The sequence below is a fragment of the Lissotriton helveticus genome, chromosome 6 (genome assembly GCF_964261635.1).
Source record: "Lissotriton helveticus chromosome 6, aLisHel1.1, whole genome shotgun sequence".
Classification (NCBI taxonomy): domain Eukaryota; kingdom Metazoa; phylum Chordata; class Amphibia; order Caudata; family Salamandridae; genus Lissotriton; species Lissotriton helveticus.
This window is the reverse complement of record NC_136067.1, coordinates 966,186,729-966,201,316: the sequence shown is the minus strand read 5'-3', so window position 1 is coordinate 966,201,316 and position 14,588 is coordinate 966,186,729. Positions and strand designations below refer to the sequence as shown.

General features: G+C 45.5%; 1 protein-coding gene across 4 annotated transcripts in view; it reads right to left on the bottom strand.

Annotated features, from left to right (window-relative positions):
* ARID1B (AT-rich interaction domain 1B) overlaps nucleotides 1–14,588 on the bottom strand; it is an 807,447-nt gene that overhangs the window by 218,243 nt on the left and 574,616 nt on the right. For all 4 annotated transcript variants that reach the window (XM_078648614.1, XM_078648616.1, XM_078648615.1 and 1 more), the window contains one exon: nucleotides 2,377–2,620. In XM_078648614.1, coding sequence (XP_078504740.1) covers nucleotides 2,377–2,620 — 244 coding nt within the window. The remainder of the gene's footprint in view (nucleotides 1–2,376; nucleotides 2,621–14,588) is intronic.

The following is a 14,588-nucleotide window of genomic DNA, read 5'->3' as shown; positions in this document are numbered from 1 at the left end:
AAAAGGGTTTCTGCCTGCGGAGTTGGCTACGTTTTTGACTGTTGCTCTTCGCAAAGGTTCTCTATGATACCTTTCACTGCCTTAGTTATTTTTTTCCTATTGCAAGATGAACCACACCACACCAAACTGGAAGAATATGAAGTTCACCTTCTGCATATCTTTTCGATGCAGAATGGCAAATGTTTGCAAAAAGCAAACTTGCACAGAATAATACTTCAAAGCTTTTCTATGCACAGCTGACAGTGGGAAATTTGCAACCTTCATGCAGGGAACAAAATGAAGGTTGCAAAAAAAAAAAAAAATGTCTAAGAGTCTTTTGAGGATAAATGACAGATAACACCTCAAAACAAATAGGTGCTAAGATGCGGTAGCCAGGGACCTCGCATCTCGCCCAGGTCGTCATGACATCAGAATCGCCTATAGATGGTAGGGTGCCTATCTCAAAAATTGAGCATAAGGCACAGCTGGTGCCACAGGAAATACAACTTCATATCAATATCCCAGCAGTGCAAGTCTTCAGGAGACATCTGTAGGTGTTCCTGCTAAGCGCCCAAGGATCAGCTGTATTCAGCAGGATTGAAAAGACGACTTTGATGTTGTACATGAACAAATAAGGATGGATGATGTCCCCAATCTTCCCAAAGGAACCCCATCTACTATGAAACTAGGTGACCAGAGCGCGTCATTGACGGTGTAATACTTGGCAATAGTCTGAAACGATTGGATCAATGTCCTGAGCAGCTCATCATGGAGTGTCTCTAGCAGAGCTAGATCCCAGGCGTCTCATCACTGGGGGCGACCACAACAGAATTGTTGTGCTCCTATGGAGAACAGGAAATACAGGTCCTATGCCAGTAGGCCTTGGAGACAAAGATTGGGAGGGGGTGAAGGATTCCTTTCCATCTCTTGAAATGGGACAAATGTTTACGCTTCCTCTACCCCCCATTATAAAGAGTCTTTATAATATTTGCACACAATATTTGTGCATGGTGTATTTGAAAAATATTTATATCTCTCGACTTGTGCTTTAACTCTTAGGGCTCAAGAAGACCCCTGGTTCTCTCACCATTAATGTATTGGATTGTCCATCTCTACAGAAAGGTTAACTGCACAATACAGTGCATGTGAATGTCCTGAGAGAAGTGAAAAGCAGAAGGGAAATAATTTGTAGATTCCTTCTACTTTTTACAGAATATGGACCAGTGCCCACTCCGCAGCAAAACATAACACTGTATCCACATTTGAGGCTAATGTCAAAACAACCGCTTTCAGGGCTTATTTAGTCGGAAACATGGTGGGCAAACTTCCATCAACTCTATGCCAAGAGGACACAACAGATTTTAGTTTTACGTGATTTTCATCAACAATCATATCATTGACATACTGGTAGCCATCGCAAATGTATATGGCTACTACTTGGCCGCCCGCAGGATTTCAAACCACAGCCAGTCAAACTGTCAACATTGAGTTAAGCAAACATGACACCATAAGTGCTAGTATTGCATTGACCGACCACCTCGCAAAGTAAATAGCATCAACTGTGGATTTCATTTCAGTGCTCACACCAGACTGAGCGATGAGTCCACAAACCTTTCACTCAACTTGGTTAGCCTGGTATATCAGGTACAGACAGCCAGTTATTATAATGGTTGAACCCACAGCTTTGATCTAGGAGGGTCAAAGGTATGTAGAAGGGCTACTGGCTTGTTTATGTTTAGGTAAGTAGTATATTTGAATACATTACGCACATGCTCGCAAGTGGCGTAACAACTTGAGAGGACACCTCTGCAAGGTACATGGAGGCCCTCCCCCCCCCCCCCCCCCCTCCGGACCTAATCAGGAACTCTGCAGTCAGGATACAGTGCTGAGGGGGGCCCCTAGAGATTGGTGGTGCCGCCGTGCTGCGGGGCCAATGTTACGCCACTGATGCTCGCTTTACTGCCAAAACCATTTTACTGCCACAAGTATTGGGCAGGAATACAAATAACAACTGCCTTAATGCCAGGCAGTCTATTTTATTAGGAAGAGAGTACAATATCATTGCTTACCTATACCATCTGTTGTTAAGATCTTAAGAAAAAGAATTTCTGAACAAGATTTCTCCAGAGCAATCAGCAAGTGTGTGTGACAGATTCGCCTCTAGATTGACTTGCCAAACCTAGTCACTAAATATCTCAAATCAAGCTATACAACTGCCAACTCTCTAGTCAAGGCACTATGTCATAAGAAAATTCCCTTTTTAAAGTGTACATTCGTGGGCACAATAACCAATAATTGTGCTGAGTCTGCCTCAAACCTCCTGACAACCTATCCTTATGACTCATGCATGGACACATAGATGAAGGCAATGGTGCGGACTGTTGGGTCCCAACTTACCAGGAATACTTGCAGGTGATATAGGTCCAGAGCGAGACTGGTTACTTCCAACAGGCGAGCCCACAGGAGAGGGCGAAGGACCACCAGGAATGCTGGAGAGGTGTGGAGATGCATGGGGAGAGAAAGGCGACTGCGCCGGGTTGCTGTGCTCCCCTTGGCTGCTTGTAGACCCTGATGCACTAACAGCTGAACTGTGCGTTGCTTCAGTCCCTGCAGGTAAATCATCAATGGAGCCCGACAAGTCCTGAGGGTGAGAAAGAGGAATAGAGAGACATGTTTTAACATGAGTTGGAACTTAGTATGTGGTAATAACATTGAAGGAAGTTCCTTTAATAGGGCAGAAGTTCACGACATCAGCGTAACGCATAAATAGGACAACATTTACATCGACCCCTCAGCCCTTACAAATTGCATTGCAGAAATAAGTAGTGAGGGGAAAAGAACAGGACACACACGGCAGTGTGGCTAAATACCACAACTCCCTATATTGAGCCCTATGATCTGGATACATTAGCCAGTTAATTTGTTGCATCACAGGATAACAGTGTAGCATGGGAGAAGTAGCCATTACAGGCTAAGCAAATGATATAAACAGGGGACAACAAAAATAGATAGGAGAACGTCAGTGTTTTTAGTCCCCGAGGCAAAATGCTCAAGGTTTTTATGGGCTATAAAAATATGATGATTAGGGGTAAAAATACTGAAATACCCCAGGCTCTAAAACCATCGGTGAAATATTGTCAGGAATGTGGCACCAAGCACCACCCGACACATCAGATCACTGCAGAGTGGGGAGCAGTCATGATTATATACAAAATGGAGACCACCGAACTGAATACCCCAAATATCAGTTGGGTGCTCTAAATGCCTCAGACACTGTGGAACACTTCAGATAATGCAAGACCATTACCAGATCACTAATACAATTGCTCAATATATGATAGATGTATATGTGTATAATACAAAATAATGCCACAATCTGATTTTTAAATAAGTTTAGTTTGAATCAGCAATATTTCTGAATCAGCAGAGTCTGCAGTGTTAAGAACTCCAAACGACCATGTGCAAGAATAGGCTATTTCATTATCCAATCTCTTACCAGGCAGGCAAAATTGCTGCAAATACACATTGTCAAAGTCATTAGGTGAGGCTTTTTGTATAGGGTAGTGATTGGTAATAGTTAAGGTGACTGTGTGTGTTTCTCCTAACACTCCAATAAAGAAAATCCCATAATGAACAACATTTTGGCCGACATGCAGATGTTCTTTGAAGACTGCACTGCATTAACTGAGTTAAGCTGTGCCCTCAAAAACTGTTTTATGAAAAGGAGTCAGAAGATTGGGCCTGCATTGTAAGTAATAAACTTAAAGGTCATACCTGCAAAGTATCACAGAAGACATATTGTAAAAAGGGACAGTATCCTACGACTTAAGGACTTGGTTAGCCAAAATTTGGAGGGTGCCAACATCGACATGTCTCCAGGGGTGTGGACAAGAGGGTACATTTTTTCACACGTCAGGTGAAACAGGAGTATTGGAGAGGGGATACTGGAGTAATGTCCTGTGTATTGTCACTTGAGATCCCATTGGACGCAAAGTGGCTCCTTCTGGCAGTGTCGGGGGAGGGGTCCTTGCCTAAATACCAGAAGACTTGGCTGCTGCTGGCTGTAGGGGTGGCTAAGCGGAATATTGCAAGAGAGTGGGGAGTACACATCCATCCACCAAGTCTCAGGGATTGAAAGTCTGACCTAGGTTGGTGCCATAGTACAGAAAAGGTGGTTTATCAAAGCGGGTGCCGCTCGAACTTGGAAGCAAGCTGCACTGACCCACTGATCCCTATTGACCTGGAATACGTCCACTGAGGAGGCTGCGGGGCGTTTGGCAGGCGGAATCCCATCACCGGCGCACCAGCGGGACTGCGAGTCCCAGGAATCCAAGCGGCTCCTAACACGCCGCACCTGGTGGCTCTTCCCGGCTGGCCACGCCTCCATAGACCTTTGGCTATAGAACTACGCCCTCAGACGCGCATCGCGGGACGCGCGCGGGCAGGCGCCGGGCTAAGCCCGGGCAAAGGGCGGGCCGTTCTAGGCCGTTAGAGGCCGGAGGAGACCGGACCGGGCCCTCCCTCTGACTTTTGGCCTCTTCCAATACTTGCCCTTGCCTTACTAACTCTGCCCTTCCTGCTCGAATCCTCTCCATGGCCTCCAGAGGATCCCGGAGTAAGTCTGCCCAACAGCATGCTAACACTCTTGAAAATTTCTTCCCCAAGGCTAGCGCTGCGGCCAAGAAAAGTTCCACAGTGCTAGACACACTGCTTGAGGCGAATACCGGAAATGTGTCCCTGGCAATCCTGGATTCTCCGTTAAATGAGGCGAGTACTCCAATAACCCTCCACAATACCCATCTATCACTCCTGGACAGCATTGATGAGACAATTGAGTCAGTGCTCCAACAACTTAGGACCCCGACAACCCAAGCAAGGGACAGCCAGCCCTTGTGTCCTTCCGGGGTAGTGGAAACCACTCCTTATGTGAACTATGTGGAATCAATTGAGTCATTGGAGGAGGGTCAAGCCTTATTGTCAACAAATCCTGCAGGTAGTGCAAGGACTCACCCACCGAAAAGGAAAAGGTCAAGAGAGCTAACAGGGGCAAAAAGGGCTAAAGTGGATACGACTACTCCAATACTGGATGCCCGCACGGACATGTCGGCCTCATTTGACAGTATTGGCATGGGCTTTGAGTCTGACCAACTAGATTCACCGTATGTTACAACTGTACCAGGGTGTTCGGGGCCATTCATATTTGGGGGGCCCCCACCTGACCCTTCAGATGCTTTAATTAGTTCAATTACAGTCATTTTTAAGAACTTGTTGGAACCGCTATCTACAAAATTAGACTCTATAGACGCGAGACTCATAGCTATAGAAAATGCGTATATGCGAAACACTTCCGGCGGGGGGTTGGGCGCAAGTGTACAGCTGGCTCCTCGAGAACCTGGGGGGAAGGGTCCTCTCACTGCTGAAATATGCACACAAGCCCAGACTGGGGTACAACACAGCATTACAGTCAACCATGCCCCCCTACTTCCTCTTGCACAAACCTGTAGGCCCCCAATCCCCGCACCTAGAAGATCTAAGCCACCAGTAGTACCTGAACCAAGGAGTGTGGGGCGTGACACTAATGTACCTATTGGTCATAATATTAGTCCTAATACCAGGCGCAGGGTGGTTAATCTGCCCCCGGAGGCAGTGCCCTATACGGCAATAATGGTGGGAGTTCCTGAGCTCACTGGTGGCTCCAGAGAGCCACAGGATTCACTTTGCAATAAGGTAATTAGCTGGCTTAATATTAATAGACCCCTCCCCCCTAATATCAAAGGAGACGTTCTAATGGTTAGAAGGATTCCATGGATTGGAGTCACTCCCAAGAATAGGGCCGGGGACTGTGTTATAATTAGCTTTAAAAGCCCACTAGTTGCTCCTTACATCTGCAACTGGTTGGCAAGGCCGGATAAGTCCAATATAGATTTAGTGTCTCTCTCAGATTTTTATCCACATGTGACTAACTTATCCACGGGGAGGGAGCAGAGTTGGACTAGAGTGGGCTTCGCAATTGATGGCTCACGGTATAGACCCAAGCATAACACAATCCCCGCTCTTGGTAACTTTGTTCACCAGAACAGATTTTCTTGCCTGGACCATGTAGATTGACCACAATGGGGATCTACACCGAAACACTCTGGACAATCTCCCCTTGCGGTCTCAGTCAGAGGGGCGGATTTACCTCACCCTGCAGCTGAGGTAAAGACCCAGGCTTTCTCCAATGAGGGGGGGATTTTTCAGGGAGGTACCCAATTGCAAGTTAAGGAACCATTCGACTCAAGCTCTGTCCCCACATCGCAATTGGAGGAGCGTGCTGTATTATCTATCTTGTCGCCCACCATACCCGGGTTGGGCGCTTCGGCTAAGCACACATGCGATACCGTGCCCGCATTAAGTGAAGTCTCCTCGCAACCCCAAGGCTCAGCACTAAGCGGGGCTTTCCTGCAACCCCAAGGCTCAGGGTTGGTTATTCTGTCATGGAACGTGGCGGGCATCATGAATAAGGTGGGTACTCCGGAGTGGGAGACCCTGGTCGACGGGAGTGATATCCTTCTCCTACAGGAGACGTGGGCAAGGGAACCGCATTCCATGAGGGGGTATGATATTTCTGAAATCCCGGCAAAGTGGAACGGCAGGGGGAGACCCTCGGGTGGTCTAGCAATCTGGGTGGCGAGCCACATTGGGTGTCAGGTGGAAAGCATGGACACTTTCTCCCAGGACATCCAGTGTGTCCTCCTCAGTTGGCCTGGCAAAAGGTCCTGGGCAATTGTAAATGTCTACTCTCGACCAGTTGCTGTGGGCAATGAATCTTCCACCCTAGTCGAACTCTCATCCTTTCTAGGTCAATTACCAGCCGACCTGAAAATAGTGATGGGAGGGGACTTCAATTGCCACTTTGAACCACTCGAGGGTCTAATGGAGGGACCCCTCACAGCTGAGGATGATTATTGGGGAGTTCCCACCTCCTCCTCACCTCACCCCAAAGCATGGTCCCCGTTGGCAATACAACTCACTTCCCTCACTTTGAATTTTGCACTGAGGGCGTGTAATGGGCGCACTCCCTCCGATACTCCATCGGTGTGCACATTTAATAGAAAGGGGCACGAGTCCAGGCTGGATTATATTTTTATTGATATATCCCTATGGCCGAAAGTGAAAGACTTCAAAGTGGTACCAAGAACAGATAGTGATCACAATTCCCTTGTGCTGGAAATTCAGCACCCAGCCCCCGCTGTAGGGCCGCCAACTATTGATGCCGGAGGTGACCAGGGGGACATACTCCTCACTACAAGTAGGCGCCGGGTGAAATGGGGGAAGTTGGTCAATAATGAAAACGCCATGAATAAGTTATATGGTATAGTACTCCCCATGTTTCAGGAGGTGGATGCTCTCATTAGTCAACCTAGACTTTCTGACTATAATGAGAGACTTTCTGGCATCCATCAGACTTTGGTCAGGGACCTTGCAGATGTTTTTAACCCGGAGGTGCCCTCAAGAAGGAAAGTTACCCGTATTGCGACTTGGTACACTCCTACCTGTAGGAAAATCAAATCCGACCTACTTTCAGCCATCAAAGAAGGTAGTGATAGGGAGAGGGTTGCATCCCTGAGGAGGGAGTATAAGTCAGCATTAGCCAGCGCTAGGGCTGAGTGGGATTGGAACCACTGGCAGGAACTGTTTGAAGCCCTTAAGTGTAGAGACTCTAGGAAGTTCTGGGCTCTGGTTAATAACGGTACAGGGGTGCTCACGTCTGCTGTAGAGTCTAATATTGCCCCCTCTATTTGGGAGGCCCACTTCGGAGCATTATACCATGCAACCACACTATGGCCCGATGGGGTGGCGGCGGAGTTCCCCTGTCCTCCAGATACGGCCCTGGAATTTTCTTTAGGGGAGGTGAAGACAGCACTGGAATGTCTGGCCTTGGGGAAGGCTCCAGGGTTGGACAAGCTACCCGGTGATCTGTTCAGGCACCACCCCGATATCTGGGCCCCGTACCTTCTCATTCTTTTTAACGCTATACTAGGAGGTATGGTGGTTCCTCCCTCTTGGTTAGGGGCCGAAATAGTGCCAATCCACAAGAAAGGTTCCCCTCTGAACCCAACAAACTATAGGCCAATTAGCCTTATAGACGTCCCCCAAAAGCTCTTTGCGCGTCTTATTTTGAACCATCTAATGGACTGGGCAGAGGACAATGACATTCTGAGTCCTCTGCAGGCTGGCTTCAGGAAGAACACGTCGACCATGGACCAGATCTTCCGCCTCGTCCTCCTTTATTGGAAGACCGTGAAGATCGAGGGGGGAAGACTATACATGGTCTTCGTGGACCTGAGGTCAGCCTTTGACCTAGTCCCGCGCAGAAAGCTGTGGGAGGTGTTGGAAAAGCTAGGAGTTCCCCCCCAGCTTCTTAACATCTTAGTTAGGCTGCATGAGAACAACTATGCGCAGGTCAGGTGTGGGAAAGATGGCAAATTATCATCTAGGTTCCCCGTTTGTCGAGGGGTGAGGCAGGGTTGTGTCTTGGCACCAACCCTGTTTTGTTTATACATCAACCATGTCATCTCCCACCTGGAAAATGTCAATAACAACGACGCTCCTTGCTTGGCAGGAAGGAGGGTACCGGCAATTATGTTTGCCGATGATACCCTCCTTCTTTCCAAATCCCCCATGGGGATCCAGAGGATCCTGGACGGATTTGGACTTTTCTGTGCTCAGCACGGGTTGGAGGTAAACACAGAGAAGACAAAGTATATGATTTTTAATCCACCCACTAAAACAAGGCCTAATCCCACCCTGGGGACTGTTAGCCTCGAGAGGGTGTCCACCTTCATATATCTGGGGGTAACATTACAGGAAAATCTATCTTGGGACCATCAGATAGTACGCTCAAGGGTAAAACTGTCTCAACTGTCTGGTGCAATTCTGAAGGTGGCCAATTCTTCGTCCTTCAAGCCTGTAAGCCCGGCCCTTGAAACGTACAGGTCCCAGGCCAAGGCAGCGGCCATCTATGGCAGTGAACTCTGGGGGCATAAAGCGGCGAAGGACCTGACAACAGTTGAAAACAGTTTTTTAAGGCGCTTACTGGCTCTTCCACGTGCAACGCCACTCTTGCCCCTGAGAATGGACCTGGGGCTCCCCCCTATCGCAGAGGAGCTTGTGTCCAAACCAGTGAAGTTCTGGCACAGGCTCTGGTCCACGAATGAACTGCACCATTATAGGGAGGACCTTACCCACGTCATGAGCCTCAATTGCGGTGGAAAAATTCCTTGGCTTGTCTCTGTGAAAAACGAACTGATTGCAATGAATCTCCGTGACCTTTGGGAGGACCCAGCGCGAGGGTGTCAAGCAATCTCGCGCAAAGCCCTGTCAAAAATTTTTAAGGATAGGTCCCTTGCACTTTTGGTAAACGCTCAAAATAGTGGCACCCTCACATTGCGATTTTTAGAATCCAAAAATTCATACACTTTTGAACCTTTTATGGATTTTATTTTTCCCATCCTAGCGAGAAAACTCTTTGTCCAATGGATGCTTGGCACACTGCCTATCAAAACTTTCACATCCAAGTGGTCTAACACGGCCGACAAATCTTGTCCCTGCTGTAAAACCCACTTGGAAGATGATCTTCACATTCTGTTTGTGTGCCTCGCCTACCAAAGGCCCAGGAAACACTGGATAGCACCACTATGTAAGAATCTAGGGTTCAGAGAGTATGCACAGGCATACAGGATCCTGAAAACCAGCACTTTGGGCCACATTGTGTTTGCCGTCTCTAAATTTCTTATGGCTATATGGCTCATCAGGAAAAAATATCTGCTGAACCCTCTTGAACTTTTAGTGTCTTAATCTTTTTCACGCCGGTTGGGTGCATTTTATAACATGTATTTCTCTTAAAAATAATGTGTATTTTATTGTATGTGTTGTTTTTTACTGCATCTTTTATGGTCTACATGACCGAAATAAAGAATTTTTGGAATTGAATTGGTTTATCAAAGCAGAGGCTGGCCCAAAAAGTGAGAAAAGGTGTGGGCAGCCTGTCAGGTTTATAGGGAGTATTGACGGGCAGGGAACGTGTCCCAGGGGTCAGACAATTCTAGATGGGAGATGGACACTTGCTGTATAAAGTGTGATGGGCCGTAAAGGCGACCCTACAGATTACGATTCATGCTCTGTTTTTTGATGTTGTCAATTCTTAACTGCCACGCATGTACCATGATTTTCGGCATGTCATGACTGTATACACTGTATGAGCATGGTTTCAATAAAAAGTTTAAAAAAGAAAGAAAATGGGACAGTATTTTTTTTTCTACTGAAGAAAACCTATTGCTAGCAAACTAAAATAACTGAATGAGGTAGAGCAATTAGTGAATAGCACTGCTAAGACATTAAGGAATCTAAAACCGCAAACACTTCCTGAACAAAAAACGTAAGAAATCAGCAATTCAAATGTTGTTGCACCAACTAAGTAGATACAGGAAAGGAGCATTGGGTCTTATTTACAAGCTACACATCATGCTGCATCTGCTGTCTAACAAACAAACTGCTTGATGCAGTGTCACCAAAACCTAATGGCAACACAAATGAGGCTATGTAATCACCCACGAAATCCCCATGCCTTGAAGGAAACTTCACCCACACAATATCAAACCATGCAAAAACAAATGAAAGAGAACGGCTTAAGAGTGACGGCCCAAGGCCCACTCTCTCTACTTCAACTTATTTACATTTTTGAAGATTTGGTGACATGAGGTCTGCTAGATTCAGTCTTAGGGTGACGTGAAAAAAGGCCTGTTTAAAAACAGGAGAAATATTCAACGGTTAGGAGCCCCTCTGCTTTAACTATACAGTAGGAGCTCTGCTGCCTTGAATAGATTATTACATCTCTCTGCCCCGAATCTATAAAAAAAAAAATCACAGTAAGATGCAGCCATGAGTATTCCTTCAGGTGGTGTGAAAAAACATGCAGGAGAAGCTTTCCCGTTGAGTGTTAGAGCTACAAGCTGCTCGTATGTGAAAGCACAATCTTTTTAAACTCTATTCAGGCAGACACCAAAGCATGAAACTAGTCCATCTACTCCAGATCTTGGGGCATCAACAGACTCTTGAAAATTCGGTTGATGCCCTTCATCTATGAAACACCACACCTTGTGCTCTAAATGCATGCAGGCACCTATGTACCTGTGAAATCACGTGCATTCTCCGGTAATGCCCCTACGATTTGGAACTCTCTCCCCAAAGATCTTCGCTGCAACCCCTCCTGCCCTCTCTTAAAAAAAAAATACTCAAGATGCTTCTTCTCAACAAATACTGGGGTACCTAACGTTGCTGTAATGACACTGTCCTTATTTGGTACTCTCCTCGACTCGCCCCCTCATTATTCCTTTTCCTATTGTTTCTCCCCCTCTCCTTCTTCCCATCTCTCTCCTATTTTTCAACCTTCTGCGTCTCCCTATTTATCTCTTAGTTACACTCTCTCCTCCTTTCCCTCGACTAATCTGAATTGCCCTATCCTATGTGAGTCTAATGCACAATGTAATTTTTGTCTTGATGCAGTTACCTATTCTGTAAAGCGCTCAGATACTCTTGGGTCCAGTAGCGCTATATAAAACGTTTTAAATAAATAAATCAAAATAAATAAATATGGACAGTTTGTGTGCAATTCTGCATTGCTTCAGTGCTTTATACACCTATGAAAAAGCAATTATGTATGTCGCTATATTCATGGAATATGTATGCCCCTAATATGTGCCACACTATATAGGACATGCTGTGAGCTACTTGATAAAACACTGGTTGCACTTCTAGATATGGCATGCTCTTTGTATCTATGGAGTTGTGTGTGCTATCTATAGCTCGAAAATGCTGTGCGCGCCTCCATGGAATGTTGTGTGCGTCATTAGGTCTGTGAAATTTTGTGTGCATCTGTAGCTCTGAATATCTGCGTACACCTCTTTTGCTGCAAATTGTATAGTTAGTTGCATAGAGAATTACTGCAGCAGGGGTGGCTCTGTAGCAATTAGTTGACCGCATGAGATATAGCGGAAGCTTGTTCGCCTAATCTGGTTTGGTTGTTTGCATGGTTGCCACGACCACTTCCCGGGTCTTGTGTGTGTGTTTGGTAGGGTGATTGTCTGGTTGTGTGGCTTATCTTGGAAGTGTGAGTATTATGCTTGGGGTTCTGAAAGCAGTGCTTAATTTGATCCGGTGGTTTCAGGTGCTCAGCGGCACTTAATTGTCAGCACTGGGACTTATGACAGTCTGCCACATAGTGGCGGTGTATATCTAATTTAGAGATGAGCACAAGAGTCGTTTAGTCTTTCAATATACAGTAAAAATGACTAACATCTGCCACCCAAGCCATTCTTATAGCATTGGGTGCATTGAATAGCCTGAGTTGTCACATTTGTAGCAGTGTGATGCTTAGTAGTTATGTTGGTTCTGCCATCAGCAGCGCCGGCAGGGGCAATAGGTAGTTGCAAGCTGCAGTTGCCTCCTGACGAGGGCCCTGGCACTTTTTATTTTTTATTTTTACAAACAAAGCACTGTCTGAGAGGTATTCCAAACTTGTTGGTGCTGTGCACATGCGTGCTTGTGTCTTGACTAGGAGTAGAGCGGATAAAACATTTAATCATTTGAAGACGCTGTACATATCCCCACTGATTCTATCCATAAGAATAGTATAGCTGAGTAGGTTTCCGTGCGACACAAAACCTGGAGGCACATTTGCCTTGTCCGTTCTGAGGCAAGCCAAAGCTTGCTTGCATGTAAGTTTTGTTTGATTTTGTGCAAGCCGTGGCTTGGGTGAGTAGTTGTTCTATGTGGTTATGATACTTGAGATTTGTGTATCGGGTTACCATTAGTGGGGTCTCACAGTGGCGTTGGGTTCCAAGACCTACGCACCTCTCGACTTGTTCCAAGCTTATGTGCAACTCTACATCTTTGAAGGAAGCACTGTGTGCACTCAATGTCAGTGGACTGATGTGTGGAACTCTGTATCTAGGGAAATGTGCGATTGACCTCTATCTATGGAATGTCGCGTGCGTCTCTGTATCTGTGGAAAGTGGTGTGCACTTCTGTGTGCAAGTAATGCAGCAGGCCCTTGTGTGTGTGGAAGGTGGTGTAGACCTCTAGCTGTGGAAGACTGCATCTTTGTGTTTGTGGGAGACTGTGCACTTGTGCCTGTGAACAAACTCTGTATCCATAGAATGATACAGTGCAACTGTGGAAGCTGTGTGGGCTGCAAGAGCCTGGAAATGGTGTGTGTGCCTCTTTAAATATGGAATGCAGCGCACCTCAATATCAATGGAGCCTTATGTCAATGAAAAGCCCAGTGCAACTCTGTGCCTATGGAGCACTGTTGACCTCCATCTGTAGAATGCTGCACTCACCCTTATGTCTGCGAAATGTTGTGTGAACCTCTGTATCTGTGGAATGCTGCATATATATATATATTCACTGAAAAAACCATAGGTTATAGACCATATATAGTTAGGAATTAGCATTTACAAAACCTTGAAAATTCACTGAAAAAACCATAGGTTATAGACCATATATAGTTAGGAATTAGCATTTAAAAAACCTTATTTTACTCACACAAAACCATTGAAATTCCATATATAGTTAGTTGCACTAACTATATATCGCGCACCTGCAATCCACTGCTGATCATGTCACATATTACATCATTCATGACATGGTCAGTGACATCACTGATGACATCACTGATGACATCTCAAATGACATCACTGATGACATCACTGATGACATCTCATTTGACATCATTCTTGTGCTAATACGATAAACCTCTTCAGACTCTAATATAACCTTAGATACACTCAGTGTATACAGACACTCACACACTTCCACTCATCCATGGAGTTACTCACACACCCAGTCAGTCATGCAAAGAAACAATCTCATCTCCATTTCTTCAACTATACAGTTAAACACACCTTACTTATTGAAACATATACTAACACATATTTACTCTCTTATACAATCCCTGATACAAGTTCACAATGATCGATACAACCACTCACTCATTCGGTGGCTCTCATGCACAGTTATTTATATATGCCAACTCTCACATGTACTGTGTTTTACATATGTACTTACTATGACATGTAGCATTGAGATATCCATTCACTCATCAATACACTCATGCACACAGTCAACTGCCCATGTAGCTGTTTCCACATGCACTCTTGAACTCATACACCTAGTGAATAAACTGTTCACACATCTATGCATAGAGTCACACACCTTCCAGCCACCCCCACACAAACTCAATCTCCCATAGAAATACTTGGGCAAGCAATTAATAACACATATAGCCTCTCGTATAGCTAATGATCAACACATGCAGCAGTTTACAGAACAACAGACATAATGATGCACAAATTAAGACAGTTTAGTCACTAACCCATGCATTCAGTGAGACACATTTAATCACTCACTCATACAGTCAGTCACGCACCTACTAAATCCTTCATCCAGACACTTATACATCCACTCATTCTTCAATATGTAAGATATATTTTAACTTTACAGAAACATACAGTCACTGGATGTTGTCATCAGTGATGTCATCAGTGATGTCATTTGAGATGTCATCA